General features: G+C 49.5%; 1 protein-coding gene and 4 non-coding genes across 5 annotated transcripts; 3 read left to right on the top strand and 2 right to left on the bottom strand.

Moving 5' to 3' along the window:
- Positions 1–1,360: 1,360 nt before the first annotated feature.
- Positions 1,361–2,932, bottom strand: LOC126527350 (uncharacterized). The gene has a single exon (XM_050175148.2). It carries the CDS (start codon positions 2,724–2,726, stop codon positions 1,617–1,619), a length of 1,110 nt encoding a protein of 369 aa, XP_050031105.1. The 5' UTR covers positions 2,727–2,932; the 3' UTR covers positions 1,361–1,616.
- Positions 2,933–11,050: 8,118 nt separating this feature from the next.
- TRNAS-UGA (transfer RNA serine (anticodon UGA)) lies at positions 11,051–11,123 on the bottom strand. The gene has a single exon. It is a non-coding gene; the product is annotated as a tRNA-Ser (tRNA).
- Positions 11,124–15,577: 4,454 nt separating this feature from the next.
- On the top strand, positions 15,578–15,650 carry TRNAA-AGC (transfer RNA alanine (anticodon AGC)). Its single transcript has one exon. It is a non-coding gene; the product is annotated as a tRNA-Ala (tRNA).
- A 1,156-nt stretch (positions 15,651–16,806) lies between these two features.
- Positions 16,807–16,879, top strand: TRNAA-AGC (transfer RNA alanine (anticodon AGC)). Its single transcript has one exon. It is a non-coding gene; the product is annotated as a tRNA-Ala (tRNA).
- Positions 16,880–19,477: 2,598 nt separating this feature from the next.
- On the top strand, positions 19,478–19,550 carry TRNAA-AGC (transfer RNA alanine (anticodon AGC)). Its single transcript has one exon. It is a non-coding gene; the product is annotated as a tRNA-Ala (tRNA).
- Positions 19,551–22,816: the final 3,266 nt, after the last annotated feature.

The following is a 22,816-nucleotide window of genomic DNA, read 5'->3' as shown; positions in this document are numbered from 1 at the left end:
ATCTGAGTTGCAAAGAACGGTTAACTTCGCGCATGCGGCTTTCCTTAGTTGACATTAAGAGGAAAAAGTGGAGCTAGGCAGGCCATGTAACCGGTTAACCGGTGGTCTGTTAATGTTGCAGCACGAGTGGCTATGGAGGCCTGCCAGTACACTTATTAGGCATATCGGTGCACGTACTGTGACAGGAGACGGCGTGTGCACGCGTGTATATTTATGGAATACGTACCGTGTCCCGTGACAATTTCCCCTTCCCACGATTGTTAAGCTTCACCGCAGTACTTTACGTACGCTTCACCGCGTAACATTGCTGTGCTGAGGCGAAGCTGTCCTTCGAGAACCGGCATTATGCAACGCGTTATGCTTCCTAAGCTTCGAAGCCAATCGCGAGGATTACAGAGGCGGAGTTGGTGCCATTACTGACAGCGGCGAATTATTTCAATGAAAAACACGGCACCGAACGGCAAGAACCTTAATAGCGAACGTCGAAGCAGCTAAGCCTAGCGCTGCCGCGGTGGTGGCTAAGGCTGCCAGCGGATCTGCGGGCGAGACCGCTAGTTCGAGGCGGCTAGATAATCAAAACAGCGATGTTCGCTTTGATTAATGCCGTTTCGGACCTGCGGCCGCAGCAAAAAGTCCGGGAAATCGGACAGCGAAGGGTTTCTTGCGTCTGAAATTACAGATTCTTACACATGAAAATCGGACAGTGAAGGGTTCTTGCGTCTGCAATTACAGATAGATACACATTGGACCCTATGGGGCACGTGGTGGTGCCGCGAACCCGTCCGCATTATCGGGCATATCACAAAAATTGAGTGCCCGGAAAAATCGGTCGTTGCCTATACACTGGCAACTACTCCAGCCACCGACACGGCGTCAAAGACAATTCGTTACGATTCCTGTCCTTTACTCGAGCCAGCAGTAGGGCGACTTTCGTTCCCTTTCAATAAAATGACATCCAAGTTGAAGCACAAATTCCCTGAGTTCCTCAAGACTACTCAAAATCCCTGAGAATTCCCGGTTTCCCCGGTTGGTAGACACCCTGCAAGTTAATACAGGTGCGCGGGCATTGTTGCATTTTGCTCCCAACCGAAATGGAGCCGCCTCGGCCGGGAGTCGCACCCGCCGCTTAACCTCTGAGCCACCGCTGTAGCCAGGCAAACAAAAATAATGACAAGGACGGCATAATGATAACTAAATGTGTCTTAACCTAAATGTTAGATTAATAGATTTGTCTCTCTTAATATCCTTAGTCCCTCTCGCTTATGAATCGCACATTTTAATTAAGAAACACAGTTGAATTCCCTTTCGCCTTCCGTGGCTTCATTTCCCGCTGGCTTCAAAGAGACAGAACAAATTGCGGTGTAAAACGCAAAAAGAAAAGTTTATTTTTATTCAACACAATAAACGTCGCGGCACCTTCTTGGAACCGCGATAGGAGGAACTTATTCCGTCTGTCCAACGGTTACACGAGGATTTAAAACATGACGGTCCCGCCACGCGCCACCAGCGCGCGACCCGCGCGCAACTGGGTCTAAATAAGGCCAGTTCAAAAGCACGCGCTTAACACCCGTCGCTGGGCGAGGCACACACGAACGAACACGCCAAGGTCAACGTGGTCACTGCGCTAGATTCCCGCGAAGTGAACGTACGTCGTCTAATATCTTCAATGCCGGACCCAGACGGAGCTTCATGTTGACGTGCAAGTGGCGACTCTTCAGCAGAAGCAAGGCTCTGCCGTCCACCTCCTGCTCACGGAACACCCCGGCGAATCGCTCGCATCCCGGGAGCCCACTGATATATTGCACGACGTCGTCGACCGTCCAGCTTCTCGGGTCCTTTCCCAGGCATGCCGATGGCTGGAGCAGCGGCGTGAGATCCTGCGCCTGCGAAGCAGGCTGCCCGGCAGGCTTCGGCGCCGGTGTAGTCGACGTTGCGTTTGCGGCCGGAATCGGAGTCGGGCACGGCGCTGATGCGCTCATTTCTTCCATGGCCACGTCCCCGCAACCAGTTGCCTCACACGTAGGGTGCGAAGCCACGTTCTGAACCGGGACCGGATACGAAACCGAGATCGGTGACGAGGACGTGTTCGGGACGGGACCGCAATCTTGAGGGGCAGCAGGTTGACGTCTGCACGCGCACACAACGGTCGGAGCCGGGTCGTGCTTCGAGCTCGCGACACACGGCGTTGGCGGCGGTAGTGTCACACTTGGGGCCCGCTCGTGTTCGAAGCTCGACTCACCGGCCGCAGCAGACGTAGCCGCCGCATCCCGATTCGATGCGAGGTCGACGACGGCCGGCGCGTCATTCTTACTTTCGAATGCCGGACGAGGATCCGGAACCTCCAGAGAAGCCCGGTGCGACACCTCCAGCTCCGGGAACACGTGACGGGTAGCCTGTCCGGGCTCCGGAGAGCCTCGTCTCCACAAACCGACCGAGAACGGTTCTGTCGACTCTTGCACGACGTTTCCGTCGATGACGTGCGTCATGACGCCCGCCTGGGACGACAGTTTGGGCACGTGGTCGAAGAGTTCCGACAAGCTTACTTTGGTCACGGGAGGCAGGGAGCTGAGCCAGCGCTCGGCGCTTAGGCGAGACCTCACGGGAGAGCCACGTCGCCGTCCGCCACGCCGCCGCCGCGTTGTTCCACGGTTCACGGTGCCCCTCGTCGTCGCAGTTTCGTTGCGCTGGCCGCGTCGATGCTTTTCGCGCCTCCGCATGGAGTCCATCGCAGTTTTTCGCTGGCAGTATCTAGCCCAAGCAATACGAGAGTTGCTTCGTGCTTCCTTTGTTCAAGTGAGACCGACAACGACAGGGTTCGGCGCGCGAACCGCTCGGATGAACGATTTGCTGATGATGATGTCACTGTCACGTGATAGCGCGCGGAGGTTTTTGTTTCGAGTGTAACCGGGTTTCGGTTTCCCAATAAAGTGCTTGATCAGTGAGTGGGAACTGTGCGCGTACCTTCTTTTGTTGTCTCATTTTGCTTGCTTGCTTGCTTGCTTGCTTGCTTGATTGATTGATTGATTGATTGATTGATTGATTGATTGATTGATTGATTGATTGATTGATTGGATCCTGCACGAGAGTCGCTACTAGAGACCGGATGTTTAGGTACTAAATAAGGCTGTTTTCGGCTCCTATGAGAGGCTCTAAAGCTGTCATTTCAAGGCATATACAGGGTGTCCCAGCTAACTTTAGCCACAGTTTAAATATGTGCCGATGCACTCCAAGACAACGCGAACAAATGCATGCTGCTTATTATTGTATGTAGTATGTCACACTATTTCTTGTATCCTGCTTTATTGCATAATTAGTCTACATTAATTAGCGAGCTTCTGAAGCAACGAAATTAGGCCAAAATTACAATTAGAAAGTTGTGGAGCGATTTGCAAAACCTCCGATAAAACAGTTTACAACTTTCTATCTATTTAAGCAGAAGGGACAGAAGAGAGAACAGAGCGTTCTGTTCTCTCATTTGGCTCCTCTGCTGTCCTTGCGCTGTTATTCAAACTTTAAAGCATGTTTCACCAACAAGCCCAATCCTACACACTTTTTAATTACATTTCTCGTACAACGGGCCCTTTTCAATGTTGGCGCTCTGTTCTGTCTTCTGTTCCATCAGCTGCCCTTGCGCTGTTTTCAAACTATAAAGCACGTTTCACCAGCAAGCCCAATACATAACCATTTAGCTGGTGCGTCCTGTCAACACCCGAGATTAGAGCACTGCGCGGGCCCGGGCCATCCGAAGCCTTTCTTCTGCGGGCCTGGCCGGACACTGGCACGCTCAATAAAGGGCCTCAGTATAGTGCCTTCGAGCACATGTGAAAGTCATGCACTGCATGGTCCAACGCATTCTGTGCGAAGCTGAAGTGACACGTGCAAGGAGTTGGCTCTTACTGTACCTTAGCAAAGAAAATAGAAAAACAGATGAAGTTCTATTTTTTTTTTCTTTTCCGCAAGAACGAACATTGTTTGCGCGTAAGGAAAAATAAATTATACAGAAAACCGCTCTTCAAAGCATTTCCCTGTTACCGCTTTTGCAGTTGCACTATTACATACTGCTATATTATTTTAGCGCCAACGCAAGGGCTATCTCTGTCTACTTGTTCGTTAATTTTATGCTGTATGCTCGTGAAAACGCCTGTTCGTATCTGTATATGCATATATATTCGCATGCTAAATGACCTCATAGGACGAGAACATACGACCAAGGTAAAATGCATGCGCACCAACGTAAAAATAGCATATGCAATGGGCCAGACCACTGATCTTCCCATCGGAGAAACAAAGATTTCGGTCTTTTATTGCTTATACATACAGCTGATAGACCCCGACATGTTGAGACTGACACCCAGGGTACAATCTGTAAGAAATATTTTTTTTACTTACAAGCCGGGCCTGGCCATGCAAACGCGGGCCCTGGCTAAGCTTATTAATGAACACACGGGCCCGGGCCAGGCCTTTGGCCAGGCCCGGGTTGGAACATCAAGCCCGTGCAGTGTTTTACCTCTGATAATGATTCAGAGGCAACTCGGCTTTTTGTTGCCTCCCCTCTATTGACCGTAATTTCTTTGTTCTTCGAGTTGCTAACTGCAAGCTATCAAGGTACATTTGCTACGTTGTCCTTGCCTGCATATCAATGTCACGTTCCGTGATTATGCCGCCTTGGCCGTTCCGATACTATGGCGCTGCCGCTCTAACGCCGAGCTGAAGGCATGGCGTTCGTAGTGCACAGAATCCCACCTAAGAACCGCCTGCAGTAAAAAATATGATGCGGCAGATAGAAAGTGACGAAATCAAGAATCAAGATGTGTGCAAACTGTTTTATTAAGAAGGAATAACGTCCCAGCTTCTTGTGGGACCACCATAAAAAGGAAAAGAAGGGCGTTAGCGCGAAGAGAAAGTCCTCTCTCACGATTTTTTCCACAATGCTGAGCACATGGTGTCAGTCGTTGTGCTGAAATTAGTCCGAAAAAGACTTGCAGGCGAAATACTGTTGCTGCCGGTGTGTAACACGTCGAATGTTCCAACGAACAAGGCGAGTCCATTTAGTGCACCTCTCGCAGAGAATTTATCATTGCGCACATCTTGACCGCTGGTCCCAGCTTCATGTTCATCGCCGACATCAGGTGGCGCTCGTTCAGCAGAAACAGCGCTTCGCCGTCGATCTCCTGGTCGCGGAATTTCTCGGCGTAACGCTCGCATCCCGGAAGTCTCGCGACGTACTCCGCCACGTCCTCTACCGTCCACTCCTCGGGACAGTGCCCCCTCGGCGGGGAAGGGAGAGGTGGCCGCTTCAGAGCGACGAAGACTTCATATGGCGTCAATACTGGCGGTGGCGGTGGCTCGTTTCGGGCCAGCGATGGAGCAGGCTCGCGAGTGAAGCCCCGTGCACAGGCCAGAGCCGAGGTAACGGCCGGGTCCCGCTTCGGGACGCGCTCGACGACAGCTGGCTTCACATTCGGGCTCCCGATGGCCCGGCGGGAATCCCGAACAGCAGAAGCCGATGACGCCGGACCGGCCCGCACGTGACCGGTAGTTAGTCCGGCCCGCGGAGAGCGTTGTGCTCGCAAACCGATCGTCGACGGCTCGGACTCTTCTTGCACGACTCTCCAGCCGAAACTGTGCGTGCCGGCCACCGCCTGGCACACCATTCGATGGGAGCCGCGTCCAAAGCGCACCGACAAGCCCACTCGTCCCGCCGCTGGGGCCACTGAAGAGAGCCAGCGTTCCGCGTTTCGGCGAGAAGACACGCTAGAGTCCCGTTGTCCACAGTGCGCCATGCTTGTCGCAGCTCGGCCGACGTCGCCGCCGGCGCGCCGGCCTGACGTCGTTCCACGGGTTCTAACGGTGCTCATGACGGCACTTGAACGATGATGACGAAGTTAACACCCTTTCGAAGATTACTTACATACAAGCCACGACGTTTGTCGCCGTAGTCAACCGGCAGCACCACCTTGTTGATGCGAGCACGGCAGCGGTATGGTTTACGGAGCCAATCGCTCGGATTACCCGGATGAACCGTTTGCTGATGACGATGACACCGTCGCGCGCCGAGGTTTTTGTTTCGGGTGTAACTCCGCTTCGTTATTTAATGAAGCGCTCGATCACTAAGTGGAAACTACGCGTGTACGTTCTCTTGGTGCCTACTTTTTGCCGATTGATTGATTGATTGATTGATTGATTGATTGACATATTTATTCAATGATTGATTGATACACCCTGACAACCTATACGAAGGTGATGACAGAAGCTGTAGAGGTTTCAGCTGTAGCGCATCGAGTTCCTAATATTGGTGGCGGCGTCACAGATGCACCAGTTTCGTTATGGTTGATTTGCAGTGTATCGGAACGGAACGTAAACAAACGATATTTTTGACCGGAAGGAAAACGAAATCGAAACGTCATTAACTATTTCGTTTCGCAGTGAAACCGAAACATTTTTTATCGCTTCTCGGTTCAAAGAGAAACTCGGCAACCCGAAACAGCTGACGTCGTGTAACGGCACCATTAGCTCGTATTTCAAGCAGGGACAGTGCGAGTGATAGCCAGTCCAGAGTTCCACTAATCTGAGCCTGTCGCTCGGTGCACCAGCAGATCGGCATCGTAGCAATACCCAGGGTTTGCTCGCTGAAGAGCTTATCGTTTCGTTTTCTATGGGTAGAGAGCTTTGTTACCGAAGTGTAATCGTTCGTTTGTGATCGTTTAAGTTCACTTTATCGGAACAATGTTGACGCATTTACGCGAGTACACTCGATGACGTGCTTCTTCTGGGATCATAGTTGGTGCCTTGACTCAAGGCACTGAGCATGATCTCAGAATTCATAATGCACTTATGGAGAAAAATAAATGTCTTTATCGTTACTTTGCTTCGAAAATGTTTAGTGCAAACAAGAACCCGTTATGAAACGTTACGGGTCATTTTTTGTTGTTGTTCAGTAGCAGAACCGGAACGGAACCTTTTTCAGTGGAACGAAGCTAAAACTAGAATGAAAAAAAAACGTTTTGTTTCGACATCCTGCTAATTTCTGAAGAGCTGAACAGGACATTACGAAACACAACTCCGTTTGCGACGCGAATGCGTAGTTGTGAAAGGGTGTGCAACTCGAGGTCGCCTACTCTTCTTTGTCTCGTCGTCTGGATGCCGCTCCTACCAAGGTGAACCAGTACTAATCAGACTAATAACAAATACTACTGTAGAAGAGTGCTATTTTGGGGTAATTTTTTTAACATCGAGGTACCAAAAGGAAGCGCCTGTGTTGTCCTGTTCTCGTGGTCCTGTTGTCGGCGCTGTTTATTTTTTTTTTCATCTTCTTTCATCAAGTCCTACTAAAGCTTCATTCGACAACTTGAGGAAGACAATCGGCACCTTAATGAGCAGGCGTTATGAGGCCACGTGCTACGCCCTAATGAGAGGGGCTGGTGATCAAACATCGCCGGGCTGCAGGGGATAATTTACATACTCTGTTTTCGCGGGTCAACTCTTTGTAACACTTTCCGCAGAGCCAGTTTCTTAAAATCTAGATTTCTGGGTTTGGAATTAAGTCACCAAATTAAAGAAACGAGTACGCTGATACCACGTGCTCTGGGAATCGGTATAGCGCCAGGTTTCAGTGGTGTTCGCGTATAGGGAGTGGGAGAGAAAAAAATAGGAAAGGCGAAGAAGGTGGTTCATGTGTAGGTGGAGGAAGGCGACAGTTTGCCCAGGCTATTAGCAGACTACCAAGTTGGACACAGTTTTTATTGGGGAATGCTTCGCTCAACATAGACTTGCGGGGCTCGGACATGCGGACCCCACGAATGATGACGAAGGAATGACGGCGAGGTAACGATCCCGACGACATAACAACGACTGTGTGACGTCGATGACACGACGACGATGGGATTGCGACACTGGAATGACCACGACTGAATGCTGAAGACAGCGCAACAACGTTAGAACGATCACGATGACAAGCCGGCGACTGTGTGACGACGGCACCACGGCAAGATGGCACGTTGACAATGGAATGACGACGATGGAGTGATCATGGCGACGACTGTACGACGACAAAACATTGGCGAAGATTGCGTGATGACGTTGGAATGACAACGACGGCGTCACGACAGAATGACGACACTAGGATGATGACAATAGTGTGCTGACGGTGGAACGACGATATAACAACGACTGTGTGACGTCGATGGCACGACGACAATGGGATTGCGACACTGGAATGACCACGACTGCCGTGACGAAGACTGCGCAGCAACTATGGAACGATCACGATGACAAGACGGCGACTGTGTGACGACGGCACCATGGCACGATGGCAACTTGACCATGGAATGACTATAACAGGATGACGACACTGAAATGACGGCGATGGAGCGACCATGACGACGACTGTACGACGACAAAACATTGGCGACGATGACGTGATGACGTTGGAATGACAAAGGTGGTGTCACGACAGAATGACGGCAATGGAATGATGACACTAGTGCTTTGATGGTCGAGCGACGCCGACGCCATAACGATTGTATGACAATAACACAGTGACATCGATGACATGACATAGAAATGACAGTGACAGCTTGACTAAGGCGGCATGACAATGATAGATTATGGCGACGCTGGAACGACCACGGTGGCGAGGGAACGGTCCCGACGACATAACAACGACTGTGTGATGTCGATGACACAACGACAATGGGATTGCGACACTGGAATGACCACGACTGAATGCTGAAGACAGCGCAACAACGTTAGAAAGATCACAATGACAAGCCGGCGACTGTGTGACGACGGCACCATGGCACGATGGCACGTTGACGATGGAATGACGACGAAAGGATGAAGACACTGAAATGACGACGATGGAGTGATCATGCCGACGACTGTATGACGACAAAACAGTGGCGACGATTGCGTGGTGACGTTGGAATGACAACGACGGCGACACGACAGAATGACGACACTGGGATGATGACACTAGTGTGCTGACGGTGGAACGACGACGGCGGCATAACAACGACTGTGACGTCGATGGCACGACGACAATGGGATTGCGACACTGGAATGACCACGACTGCCATGACGAAGACAGCGCAGCAACGATGGAACGATCACGACGACGAGACGGCGACTGTGTGACGACGGCACCATGGCACGATGGCAACTTGACCATGGAATGACTATAACAGGATGACGACACTGAAATGACGGCGATGGAGCGACCATGACGACGACTGTACGACGACAAAACATTGGCGACGATGACGTGATGACGTTGGAATGACAAAGGTGGTGTCACGACAGAATGACGGCAATGGAATGATGACACTAGTGCTTTGATGGTCGAGCGACGCCGACGCCATAACGATTGTATGACAATAACACAGTGACATCGATGACATGACATAGAAATGACAGTGACAGCTTGACTAAGGCGGCATGACAATGATAGATTATGGCGACGCTGGAACGACCACGGTGGCGAGGGAACGGTCCCGACGACATAACAACGACTGTGTGATGTCGATGACACAACGACAATGGGATTGCGACACTGGAATGACCACGACTGAATGCTGAAGACAGCGCAACAACGTTAGAAAGATCACAATGACAAGCCGGCGACTGTGTGACGACGGCACCATGGCACGATGGCACGTTGACGATGGAATGACGACGAAAGGATGAAGACACTGAAATGACGACGATGGAGTGATCATGCCGACGACTGTATGACGACAAAACAGTGGCGACGATTGCGTGGTGACGTTGGAATGACAACGACGGCGACACGACAGAATGACGACACTGGGATGATGACACTAGTGTGCTGACGGTGGAACGACGACGGCGGCATAACAACGACTGTGACGTCGATGGCACGACGACAATGGGATTGCGACACTGGAATGACCACGACTGCCATGACGAAGACAGCGCAGCAACGATGGAACGATCACGACGACGAGACGGCGACTGTGTGACGACGGCACCATGGCACGATGGCAACTTGACCATGGAATGACTATAACAGGATGACGATACTGAAATGACGGTGATGGAGAGACCATGACGACGACTGCACGACGACAAAACATTGGCGACGATGGCGTGATGACGTTGGAATGACAAAGGTGGTGTCACGACAGAATGACGGCAATGGAATGATGACACTAGTGCTTTGATGGTCGAGCGACGCCGACGCCATAACGATTGTATGACAATAACACAGTGACATCGATGACATGACATAGAAATGACAGTGACAGCTTGACTAAGGCGGCATGACAATGATAGATTATGGCGACGCTGGAACGACCACGGTGGTATGACGACGGCGGGATGACAAAACGGGATTATGACGCTGAAATGACGACGACGGTAAGACGACGAAGAAGAGACGATGGTGCAATGAAGAGGAAATGACGACGGCATGATGATGATAATGACATGACGATGACGACATGACGATAATGGGATGACGGTGCTCGATTGATGACAATCCTATGACGACTGCGGCGTGACCGTGACGCCATGAAGACGGCGGTACGAACATGACGGCATTGTGCACGACGATGGTATGACCACGACTGTATGACGACACAACCTTCAGGAGAACCGCATAATAATGGCCCCCTAACGACGATCGAACGACGGCGGCGTGATGATGACGGTGTGACGGTTATAGTATGACGACTGCGTCATAACGACATATGCATGGTCACAGGGTCGTTACGACGAGGGTATGGTGGCTAAGGGATGACGATGACTGAACGTTGATGACGGCACGATGACAACGACCACGAATACGTGAAACTGACTGAAGGTGACGCAATTTAAAAAGTGATGTATAGTAATATATATATATATATATATATATATATATATAAACGAGAAGAAAAGGGGGTTAGCCGAGGGGCCCGATTTTTATTAGTCATATCATCAGAAGCCAGCAAACACTGACACCAAGGACAACAAGGGGAAATTACCTGTGCTTAATAAATAGAATGAAGAAACGATACATTAATGAAATACAGTGGATGAAAAAACAACTTGCCGCAGGTGGGGACCGAACCCACAACCTTCCCATTTCACGTGCGATGCTCTACCAATTGAGCTACCGCGGCGCTGTTTCCTCGTCCACTTTCTTCGGTATTTATGTGTACTAGTAGAACCCTGGGAGTGTTAGCCAGCGCCACCAATCACAGAGCTTGGCGGCGGACGTGGAACGTCCTTGTTGCCGCAGGCGTCACGAGAACGTGATCTTTTTTTGGGTGAAGGCAACTGGTCAATCAACCCACACGTGCTACCTGAAGGCATCAATGTTGCCAGATTCGAGACCCTCGTTATGTAATAACGAGGGTCTCGAATCTGTCGTCTACATATTGATCTCAGGTGCCGCATGCACAATCTTCACCATTCGCCATTCTTACGGGGCTACCATTGCTACATTTACTTGAATGCGTAACGTGCGAAAAGTACCGAGTGCCACGTCAGAACCGCCTGCAGTAACAATTATAACAGGCAGTCAGGAAATCACGAAAACAACGGAGGAAATGTACAAACTCTTTCATTTAAGAGGAATAACATTCTATAGGTTCTTGTTGGACAACCATGAATTTAAAAAGAAATGGCAGGGACAAAGAGAAGAGTCACTCATGCTTTCGGCACTGCTTTGCACAACATGTCACTCGTTGCAGTGACGCCAGTCCAGGGTGAGACCTGTGGGAAAAGCACTGCTGCTGCTACAACGAACACCACGCGAACACAACGGATGTTGCCATGAACGAGTTCAGTTTAGGGCGCAGCCCTCAGCGAACTTATCATGGCGCACACCTTCAGCGCTGGCCCCAGCTTCATGTTCATCGCCGTCATCAGGTGGTGCTCTTTCAGCAGGAACAGCGCTTCGCCGTCGATCTCCTGGTAGCGGAACTTCTCGGCGTAGCGCTCGCAACCCGGTTGTTCCGCGATGAACTCGACCACGTCCTCTACCGTCCACACTTCCGGGGTGTTCATCCTCAGCGGGGGAGGAGGTGCAGGTTGCTGCGGCGGTACGATGAACACCTGCGAAGCCTGTGAAGCAGTCTCTCGGCGAGACTTAGGTGGCGACGCACTTGTGCCCTTGGACTTCGCGGCGGTCACGTAAGCTGCGCTCTGTGTCATCGGCGCCGGTACTACTGTCTTCTCGCTTGCTGATGACATCGGAGTCCGTTCGGGTGTCGAGTGCGCGGTCGACGTCGTGGCCGGTGTGCGCGTCTTGACCGACGGTTGCGCAGTCTGGACGAGAAAGGGATCCGCCGCTTTCCGACCCTGCTTACCGCATGGGGTCGACTTCGCGGGGTGAGCTTGAGACGGACTCGGGTCTGCCGTTGTTCCAGGAGCCGGATGTGACGGCGGCGGTGCGTCCGAACTCACGTGACAGCTGTGCTGCACGCCCACGACGCTGGTCGTCTCGGCGGTGGTCGTGAAAGGCTCGGGCGACTCCTGGATGACGAACCCATCGATCACGTGCGTCGTGACGCCGGGCTTGGACACGAAGTGGCTAGGCAGGCGGCGAAAGAGCTCCGAGACGGAGAGCTCTCTGGTTTCGGGCACCGGTGGAGGAGCTTCGCCGGCGTCCCCGAGGCTGGGTTGAGACCCGCCGCGTTGGCGTTCCGAGAAGTAGGGCGGAGTGCCTCTGGGACTCCTGCAGGTGCCGGCAGAAGCGCGACCACGGGTTTTCTGGCCCCTCATTGGCATACTCTGCCTACCGAAGCTATATGTGCGGTGCCCTGAAGACGTGCGTAGGAACGGCGTTAGGCGTCGACGCTTACGTTGCAGAAATTCGCGCCAAGCACGTAGCGCAAGTGTCAGGCTTCCGTCTCCTGCAGCGGTCGCGTTCAGCTTGCGGTTTGTTTCGGCGGGTACAGAGAACGTGGCCGAACGACGAAGTCTGATGATGGTGATGTTCGTGGCACGCGTAGGTGTGTTCTTCACGCGCAGACGGGCTAAAGTATAGTAGCTCATCGTTCGGAGGGAAAAATAAAGCCAAGCTTGAAGCCCCACCTCTAAACTGACTAGTATATACGCACGTTTATTTCTTTTCTCACCGAAATTTGACACTTTTCGCGAGCATTCGTTAACAAAATTGCGTTAATCGCTGTGACAGCGTCGATATAATGTCTTCAGAAGAAGTAAGAGTTGCTCGCGCAAACCAGGTGGAGGAGCAGAAAAAGAAGAAGAATTACGTCGCGCGAGATCTCGAGCAATGGGCCTTCCTCCGTCTACTTCTTTGTCGCTCGCGCAAGCCAGGTCGATTGGACAATGCGAAGAATCGGTATGGCAATGATAGAGCGTTCAAGGCCGATCCTCCTTCAGAGTGGGAGGCGTCATCTAACTAAGGAACAACAAGAATAACAAGAAGACGAGGCGAGGACAAGAAAAGGAACAGGACTAATGTAGTGCCCAGATTGTTTCCTTTTTTGTCACGCTGTTGTCTTGCATATATCGCCTTTTTAAAGCAATCTTACGTATATCTAACGGTTCACTGGATGAGACCGACGAGGAAAACCATCGGCGTTGATGAGCGTCCAAAGAGAAAAAGATTACACAAATATAGCTTGAAGTTTTACCTTGGGTTTGGTATGCAAACAGCTGCTCAAGCAGGAACGCCGATGTGCGCGCGCATACGCTCGCGTCGCAAGTGAAAGCTATAGATCGCTGGCCAGGAAACGGCAGAGGCGATTGAGTGGAGGAGCGTGACGGGGGCGTCTACTTGGCTTTGTCACTTTTGGCGCTAAACGCATTCCTTTTTTTCCTCTCTAAGGGCCTTCTAAACCTCGACGCGCGGGTCGCGCATACGTCGTCGATAGCAGGGCGCCGACGGCGCTAATCAAATCAAGTCAAATCAAATCAAATCAATATCAATTAATTTTAGGGCGTTTCCTGCGGAGACAGAGATTAAACGTTGAAACAGCCTGACTGGGCCCTTGCACCGTTCAGTTCATGCAGCATTTACGCGTACAGTAACGTATACAATAAGGTGCACATTAGATGAAAATTGTAGTTGCACTCAATGTACAGCCGAAGAAGGAAAAAAAAAGTGACTTCTAATACATCAGATAACAAGTATGAGATGCATACATATGCACACAGATCATGCGCCTCGAGCATCTGTATAATTGTCACAAAATAGACAGTCACTTAAGTATCCTTAGGTGATTTGAATACAAAAGCTTGACTTTTCAGCGTCAGCGTCATGATGACTTTCTGATTATGAGGTACGCCGTAGTGGAGGAATCCGGAAATTTCGACCACCCGGGGCTCTTTAACGTGCACCTAAATCTAAGTACACGGGTGTTTTCGCATTTCGCCCCCATCGAAATGCGGCCGCCGTGGCCGGGATTCAATACCGTGACCTTGTGCTCAGCAGCCTAACACCATAGCCACTGAGCAACCACAGCGGGTCCTTTTTGGGGTGGAAGGGTGTGAATTATAGGCACATTTACACCCATTTTCACTTGTAAGGGTGCAAATTAGTTTACAGTGTACACCTGAAACACACACCGGGGTGTTCAAGCGCCGCTCTAAAGCTTACTTTTACTGTCAATGCTTCAACCCTTCGGGCCGACACTACCAATTTGTTTGTGTGCTTTGACTGACCTTAGTAAAGATGTTCTCGCTGCCTTGTGGTTGGCAGAGTCTTCGACGATGATTCTCAATTTGTGTGCCTCCTTGCATTAATTTTATATCATTGATTGGTTCATCATAACATAGCAGTATTGTAAAACGGTACCAAGCAGGAAAGAGGTTACACAATGGTTTGGGCGTACCTCAATCCCTCTTTTTGGCAATAAAAGTGATCGAGTAACATTTGAGCAGAAATTGTTTTACGTAAGCACGAAAAGTGTGCTAAAGCTGAGAACACATTGCACATACATTGAATTTTGTACAACTAGCATACACGTGTCAATAACGAGTTGCATTAAGAGCAGTGCAAGATGTGATGACTTCTATGTATAGTCTGTTTGACATTTTATAATAGGCAAATACGTATTCGGTTGAACCACACGAAGCTGACCCTGAAGGTAAGTCTTGTGACGTCCCTTTCTGATTTCGCGCAATCATTGAGAAGCCGTCGTAACTCGCATTTGAAGACTATTTTTTTTTCCTCAGAGAGTTACCCGCGCATTGGAGACGATTTATTTTTCAGCAAGCGGTACTCCGGAATAATGTTGACCACTTGGTGCGCCTAAATGAAAGTACGCGAGCGTTTGTGCATTTCGACTGCATCGATGTGCGGCCGGCGCGGCCGGGAGTCGAACCCGCGTCCTCGAGCTCTCTGCAACGGAACGCCACCGCGGCGGGTGGCAACGAATGTTATCACGTGGTTCTCGCGTAGTTACGTGAGAAGAAGGAGGAGGAGGAGGTTGACACTTGAAGGAGTCGTCCAGGATGTGCGGCTCTCTCGGTGACGCAACCTCAAATGACCGCGAAACCGGATTCAAGTTGGGTCGATGAAGAAAGGAGCTGAGGGGAACGAAAGCGGAGATGTGTCTCAATATGCGTGAGCTTCCGGGGGTGTAGGGGGTGTAGCTCGTCCGGGGGTGTAGCTCAGATGGTAGAGCGCTCGCTTAGCATGCGAGAGGTACTGGGATCGATACCCAGCACCTCCACTGTGGCAGTGTATTCTTTTTTTTTTAATGCGTTAACGTTAGGAGTGTCAAAGTGGGGAAAAAGTGTACGCCTGTGAAGCGGGGAAAGCCGGTTACGAGGTGGATATGCATAGTGACGTTGGTCTGCTCTGGACCACCGTCAATCACACTTTGCTCCTCGAAGAGGTAGGACATATGTCGAGTGAGCTCCTGAACATTTTGCAACGTGGTGAACTCGCTTTAAATCACGGATTCGGGACCTCACTGAGATGCGACGTAATGCTCAACCATTCCTCTCGCACTTACCGCTAAATCGTCACGGGAAATTCGTTCGTGTCTCTCGCTCGGATTACCATTGCTAATATCACTTGGGGTTTGTTTATCGGCTAAGCAAGGAGGGAATATACGCATTTTTATTGGAGAAAGATCACTTTATTTAAGAACAGCGGGGTTTATGGACGCAGGTGCACTGAATGCTACTCTGCAAGGGCGATAAATGCCCTAAATGAAGGAAGGCAGAAGAAAGTGAAAACAAAAAGGGGGAAAGACACAAAATAGGGAGTTTTAGAAACAGCACACAAGGGCGTCTTCGCGTCCCCAAAGCCCCACGCCTCGATTTCGTTCTTTTGTGCGCCTGACGTTTTGGGTTCCCTCAAACTTTGGGTGCACAGAACCTTCCAGAAACTCCCTAATAACACAGCTTCGTAAAACCCCTTCTTGACAGTTTGCCAAATACACCATCAATGGGATAAGTACACGCGGCCGCGTTTCGACGGGGACAAAACGATATAACGCTCGTGTTCTTAGATTAAGAACACGTTGATTAAGATTACGGTGCCCTTAGATTAACGTGCACGTTGAGGAACTCCTAGGTGGTCGCAACAATCTTGAGTCTCCCACTACGGCGAGCGCCTCATACCCGCGTTGTCGTTTCTGTCACCTAAATCTACAGCATTAGAGGAGTGCGTGTAGCAGTGTCTGTAATAGAGCAGTGTGTAGCGAGCACCACTGCTCCTCATCCAGCCGGACGTCCTTGAAGACGCGGCGTGCGAGCGGGCGTCCGTTGGCGTCCGTGTCTTTCCAACGAGGTCGACGAAGAAAGACGCGTTGTTTCACTCGCCTGTTCGATCTCGTTTGCCGTTTGAAAAGCGATTCGAGTGCCCCTTGCTTCTCGTCCGGGGGTGTAGCTCAGATTGTAGAGCGCTCGCTTAGCATGCGAGAGGTACTGGGATCGATACCCAGCACCTCCACTTTTTTTTTTTTTCATTATGATACGGTTCAGTAATGAAAGCCCATTTGCGATATGCATGGTCTCCTGCTGCAAAGAATATGTGTGCTTTCTTTTCTTAGTTTTTGTGGATAGCAACAGGTGTGATTTCTGCAAAAAAAAAAAAAAAAGAAAGGCTGCAGAAATCACTAAACTGCAATTACGCCCGAGTGAATCTGCAGCCCGTGTGGCTAAGACATGCACATTTTTTTTCCTTCATACGAAACTGTCAAAGGCATGCTGTAAATTATTTGTATTGCGTTCCAACGGCTAGTCGTCCGGCGTTGCAGCTCAGACGGTAGAGTGCTCGCTTAGCATGCGAAAGGTACTGGGATCGATACCCTACACCTCCACTGAGACACTATTCCTTTTTTCCGCATAAAGGAAAGCACACGTTTTCTTTGTATTGCTTTTGAACAGTGATGACAGGTACGTTTGGCGACAGATGTGGCCGACCTAGGCGACTGGATATGTGACCTGATTATTTAATGATGATTAATTAATGATGATTAATTCCCCTTCCAGAGCAACATTGGGTAATAAAGCAAGCCGTAGTGGGGGCTTATGATCAACGTTCTACAGCGAGAATCTTTTCGTCCTGACGAAATACACTTGAAATTTCGGTTAAATATACTTGCATGTGATGTAAGAGCATTCAAAATGACGCTCGCACCATTTCCGACCTCGGGTGAGGTTTGCAGACTCGTTTGAAGAAAACCGAAACGGTCATCTAGCACAAAAGCACGCCTTTATATTCGCGTGTTTCTGGGCTTAATAAACTCGGGCTTGGTCGGCGAATCGTCTGGGATGCTGTGGCGTTACGTAACACAGCCAGCATTGCAGAGATGGCGACTTCAAGTTATGCAGCTGAATTTATGCAGCCGCACGCGTTTCTTGGAGTGTTCATCCTCGATGGAAGCACAAAGAGCAGATCGTTGTTTTTTCAGGTAGAGATGGCGGCACGCTGACGTGTTTTTGTTTTTCTGAATGACTGTAAAGAACTCGTCAAAATCAGGATAGTTTCCTGATTGCTCTGTGATGAGCTTAAACCCCTACTTTTGGACTGTTAAGCCCACATTCGGGGTATGTCGAGAAGAGATCAATATTTTTTTTTTGACCATCCGATATTCTTAAAAATGCACTTATGTTTATTTAGTACGCGAGTGATCTCTCGTTCAGGTCCCATCAAAATGAGGCCATCGCAGCGGGGATTCGAGCCCGCGACCTCGTACTCGCCACCAGAGCGACATAGCCAGCGAGCTACCGCGGCGGGTCACAACTGCTCAGAAAGACATCGATGAGTTCTGACAGGGATCTTTAGCAGATAGGTAAGGGATGTGCGAATGTTGCAATCGAAATCGTCGTTGTAATCGAATGTAATCGAAAACAATCGAAACAGTCGTTGCTATTTTTTTTCTATTCCATTCAAGAACTCGCTATTCGCCGAATATTCCTTTCTGTCCGCATATAAGGAGTGGTAACTTGTTGGAGCCTCGGGAGAGGAAGAAGGCTGACGGATGTGCGGACTTTCCCATCGATTCGGCAGCATTGCAGGGCAGTCGCTCTACATGCATTTGGTGACGTTGCCGTTCCTTCGTTTCGCCGCTGTCGTTTGCGAATGGTGCACCAGATGTCTGAACCAGATCCGTCCACGTCCTGTCCTTCCTTAATATCGTGTTTGTAAAACTGAGCGCAATATAACCATGAACGTTCACCAACTAGCCCCCTTCATTGCTTTACTAAATGTCTGAAAGATGTTTGTCGATTACAGGTACCTCAGTTGATCGGACGTCCAGCTGTGAACTGCGTTACGTGCGTGCAGTGCCGTAGCCAAGGAGGGAGCACAAAGGGCACATGACACCCCCTCAACCCCCCCCCCCCCTCCACCACCACCACCACACACGTACACCGCCCCTTCCGAAATGTCGGTGTATCAGGATACCCAGCGTAAAACAACACGAAAACACCCGCCTGCCTGGCCGTCCCTCATCCGGTCACGTCCGTGACCGAACAGAAGAAAAAGCGCTAAAAAATGAACTTTTCCTGGTTATACATCGCTATCGTGCGAGTGTCAAACAATGTAAATACGCTCTTTCTTTAATCAAACGTATTGCCCGCAAATGTCATACTTCGCTTTCTTTGGAAATGAGAAAAAATATTCGCCATTCGATCGATTCGATAATCGCTGGTCGACACCCAAAGGTCGGCAATTGACTCGGAAATTTCACTTCTAGGGCACTCCTATTGTTAAGAGATTTTGTGGCAGTTAACCGATTAGCCAAGCGCGAGACGTCACTATAGTCGTGTTTAAGGCGTGCGTGATTCGAATCGACTTGACTCTCTGCAGCAGTATGCTAAAGACGGCACTGGAATGGGACTATGCCGCACAACCCCCTCGTCTTTTCGATATCGGTTACCTGCTTGCCGCCCGCTTACGCCGAGCAGTCATCCGCTCCTTTCCGTAATCTTAGAACTGGATTGTGTGTGTGGGGGAGAGAGGGAGAGAGCACAAGGGATCCTTTCACCCGTCCGATCTCATTTCACGATTGAAATGCCTTTCGAAACAAAGAGATCCTTCGTCGGGGGTGTAGCTCAGATGGTAGAGCGCTCGCTTAGCATGCGAGAGGTACTGGGATCGATACCCAGCACCTCCAATCTTTTGATTTTTTTTTCTTAAACACTGCACGATCTCTTTTTTCTTCATACGACCATTTCAGTAACTAATAAATTCTTGCACATTACACATACTAGAGAATAGGTTTGGAGCTTTGTGATGTTAAGTAAGTAATTTTATTAAAGCGAGATTGTGTAGTGGTTCGACCAAAGTGATGCTTTATGCTTTCGCTAAGCCTAGCCCGCAAACCACTTTTTTTTTGTTTGGAGCACATTGCGTTGAGCCATTAAGAATTACTTGCCAACTAATACACGTGTGATCCGTAACATCGTTTAACTAGTACACCTCGAACATTCCGCTTGCCTCGTTTCGTATCGTTGGGTTGTACTTGCGATCGCCTATCAGATGCTGTTGGGTGCTAGTCCAAGGGGCAGACCGCCTGGCCTTAATATATTGATACCTCTAATTGTTGCATCCGCTCATGGGAACTTCAGAGTAGTTTTTGAAACATTTAAACTAGCACAAAATTATCGGAGCCGATGAAAGACACAGGAAGGTCTTAAATCTTGTCCTCGTTTTTATTGTGCAAGCTTGTACCCAGCTTACCCAACAACACTAATTATTAACAATAATATTTGTTGCATAAATTCCGCGGTGAAATATACTAGATTCCGACAATTCGAGTAGTGTGAGCTTCCCTGTTTGGTGTCGTAATGAATGACAGCTGTATTCGCGCTACGTTGATGGCATAACCAGGGGGAGCCATTGAGGCGACTAGAATAGTAAACGCTACTTCATGTTTGAACACAGTATTGAAGAGCGATGGCCGTAGTGTCACCTTGTCATGGTAAGAACATTGTTTTACGGGCTTTCTTGACGTCATATTGGTTTTGCGACATTAATCAGCGGACTCTTTCTTCGCTGGCCTGTTAAAACATGCATGTAGTAGCGCATGCAGGCTTGTGACAAAGTATAGCCGCAACTCTTTGTAAATAAACATTGTCGCATACTTCATTACGCTCATCGATAAACAATTCTACGAAAGGTGGGAGGTCTGTCTGCAAACGCGAAGAACAGATGAACCTCAGACTGTACCACTTCTGCAGCCGTTCGATGACTGATGTACTGTGCACTCTTAACGGATGCTTTTTTTTAGCTCTGCTGACATGTTGACGTATATGTTTTCAAGAGTACATAGTGATACACGGTAATATGGACACATCTTGGCAGAGTATCCTGCATTTTTCCGTTCCCCGAAGTACCGAATGTTTAGCAGGGTATTCCTACTATTGTTGTTGAGAAAAAAATATATTTCGTATTCTACACGTCAGAGGGCCCAAGAACTGGCAGAGCGTCACCACGTTCCCGTCCCGACTTGGGCGTCGCCTATGGTTTCGGCCCGAGGAGCTCCCCACGTGGGATCTGCAACGGCTTGAAACTCCTCAGGACCTCAATAAAGTTCTTGACTGACTGACTGTATTCTACAAGTAGGAACGCACATTGTCGCTGGAGGCGGCGTGTTTGTTCAGCTCTTCTAGGGGGACAAGAGACTGTCAAGTTGCTGGAATTCAGTGACGTCAGCCGGATACCGAGTTTCTGTCCAAGTACAGCATAAATGACATTCAACAGAACACCTGCTGTATGCGTGGTTCCAAAGAATGTGTGCACCATTCGTTTCACCTTGCTGAGTGCTTGAAGCCTCCGCATTACGTGGGTACAAGCCACTGCCTCTGGCACTGCGCTGCCACCGGGACAGGCCGACATTTTTGCTAATGGACGGGGATCCGAAACATGCCGACCAACTAGAGGCTAACAGCTTCGCTGTAAAACACTGCACAAGCTTATCTATTCGAGTGAGGCATTCACAAGATAACTATCATTTTAGATTATTGATAATTACGTTAAAAAAAACAGGCATATTTAACTCCAGTCGACATCTACGCAACGGGAAGTGTCCTTGGTGTAATTGGCTTATATATACAATCGAATATTTGCCTGTTGCGCAACAAATAGAAAGAGAGCATGGTCCATCTTGAGACATTTCTTTACTCAGAAACCTCTCAAGGGACCATGCTAATAACATTTCCAGGAGGGCTGACTACTGTGGCGTGTAGTCTTCGTTATGAGAAGATGTGAGAGCAAGAGATACAAAGAAACAAAGCTTGTAGTGGCAACGGTAAACAGATGAGAAAGACTAGGAAGATAGTTTATTAGGAACACCAGTTCTGGAATTAGTGGGACACCCTCGGTGGAGTGGGAGATTGTATGAGTGAGTGTATGAGTGAGTTTATGAGTGAGTGGCGTAAGCGAGGAAGTGAATGTGTGAGTAAATGCGCGAGTCGTTTGTTCAAGGCTGAGTGAGTGAGTGAGTGAGTGAGTGAGTGAGTGAGTGAGTGAGTGAGTGAGTGAGTGAGTGAGTGAGTGAGTGAGTGAGTGAGTGAGTGAGTGAGTGAGTGAGTGAGTGAGTGAGTGAGTGAGTGAGTGAGTGAGTCAGAAAAATGAGTGAGCGAGCGAGTCGTTAGATCGAGGTAGCGTGGCGGCCGGCACTGTTCCGGCCATAGCACTCAAGCATTCCTAGGTGGGGAGGATGTGAAAACTCTCGCAAACGGCGATTTGGGCGCACGTTAAAGAAGAAGGTCATATGGACGGAACCAATCATGAGCACTCCACAGCGACGTCTCTAACAGCGTGTGCATTGCTCAGAGACGTTAAAGTCCATAATTTGATTAATTTACTTATTCACTCGCCCACTTACGGAACGGTGTGTGTTTCGGAGTCTTCATATAGACTCTCAATTCGGCGCCTTCCATTCGTAGAATGCAGAACTTTGCAAATCCTCTGGCTATTATAGACGGTCGTATTTATTTTTATTTGCTCTTCTTAATTTTTGTTGTCTGTTTGACCTGCGACGAAAAGTAAAAAAAAATTATTATGGGGTTTAACGTGCCAAAACCACTTTCTGATTATGAGGCACGCTGTAGTGGAGGACTCCGGAAATTTCGACCACCTGGGGATCTTTAACCTGCACCTAAATCTAAGTACACGGGTGTTTTCGCACTTCGTCTCCATCGAAATGCGGCCGCCATGGCCGGGATTCGATCCCGCGACCTGGTGCTCAGCAGGCTAACACCATAGCCACTGAGCAACCACGGCGGGTGACGAAAAGTAGCCGGTGCCACTGAAAGCACCAACATCTCATTTAAAGTAACACCAGCAACATGCAACAAGAACAACAACAACAACAAAAATTATCTTAAGCCCTGCTGGCGTTGCGGGCACAATCATGCACGTCAAAATATTGTATCA

Source organism: Dermacentor andersoni, chromosome 9, assembly GCF_023375885.2.
Source record: "Dermacentor andersoni chromosome 9, qqDerAnde1_hic_scaffold, whole genome shotgun sequence".
NCBI classification, from domain to species: domain Eukaryota; kingdom Metazoa; phylum Arthropoda; class Arachnida; order Ixodida; family Ixodidae; genus Dermacentor; species Dermacentor andersoni.
Note: the sequence above shows the minus strand (reverse complement) of the source record. Positions and strands in the feature narration are given on the sequence as shown.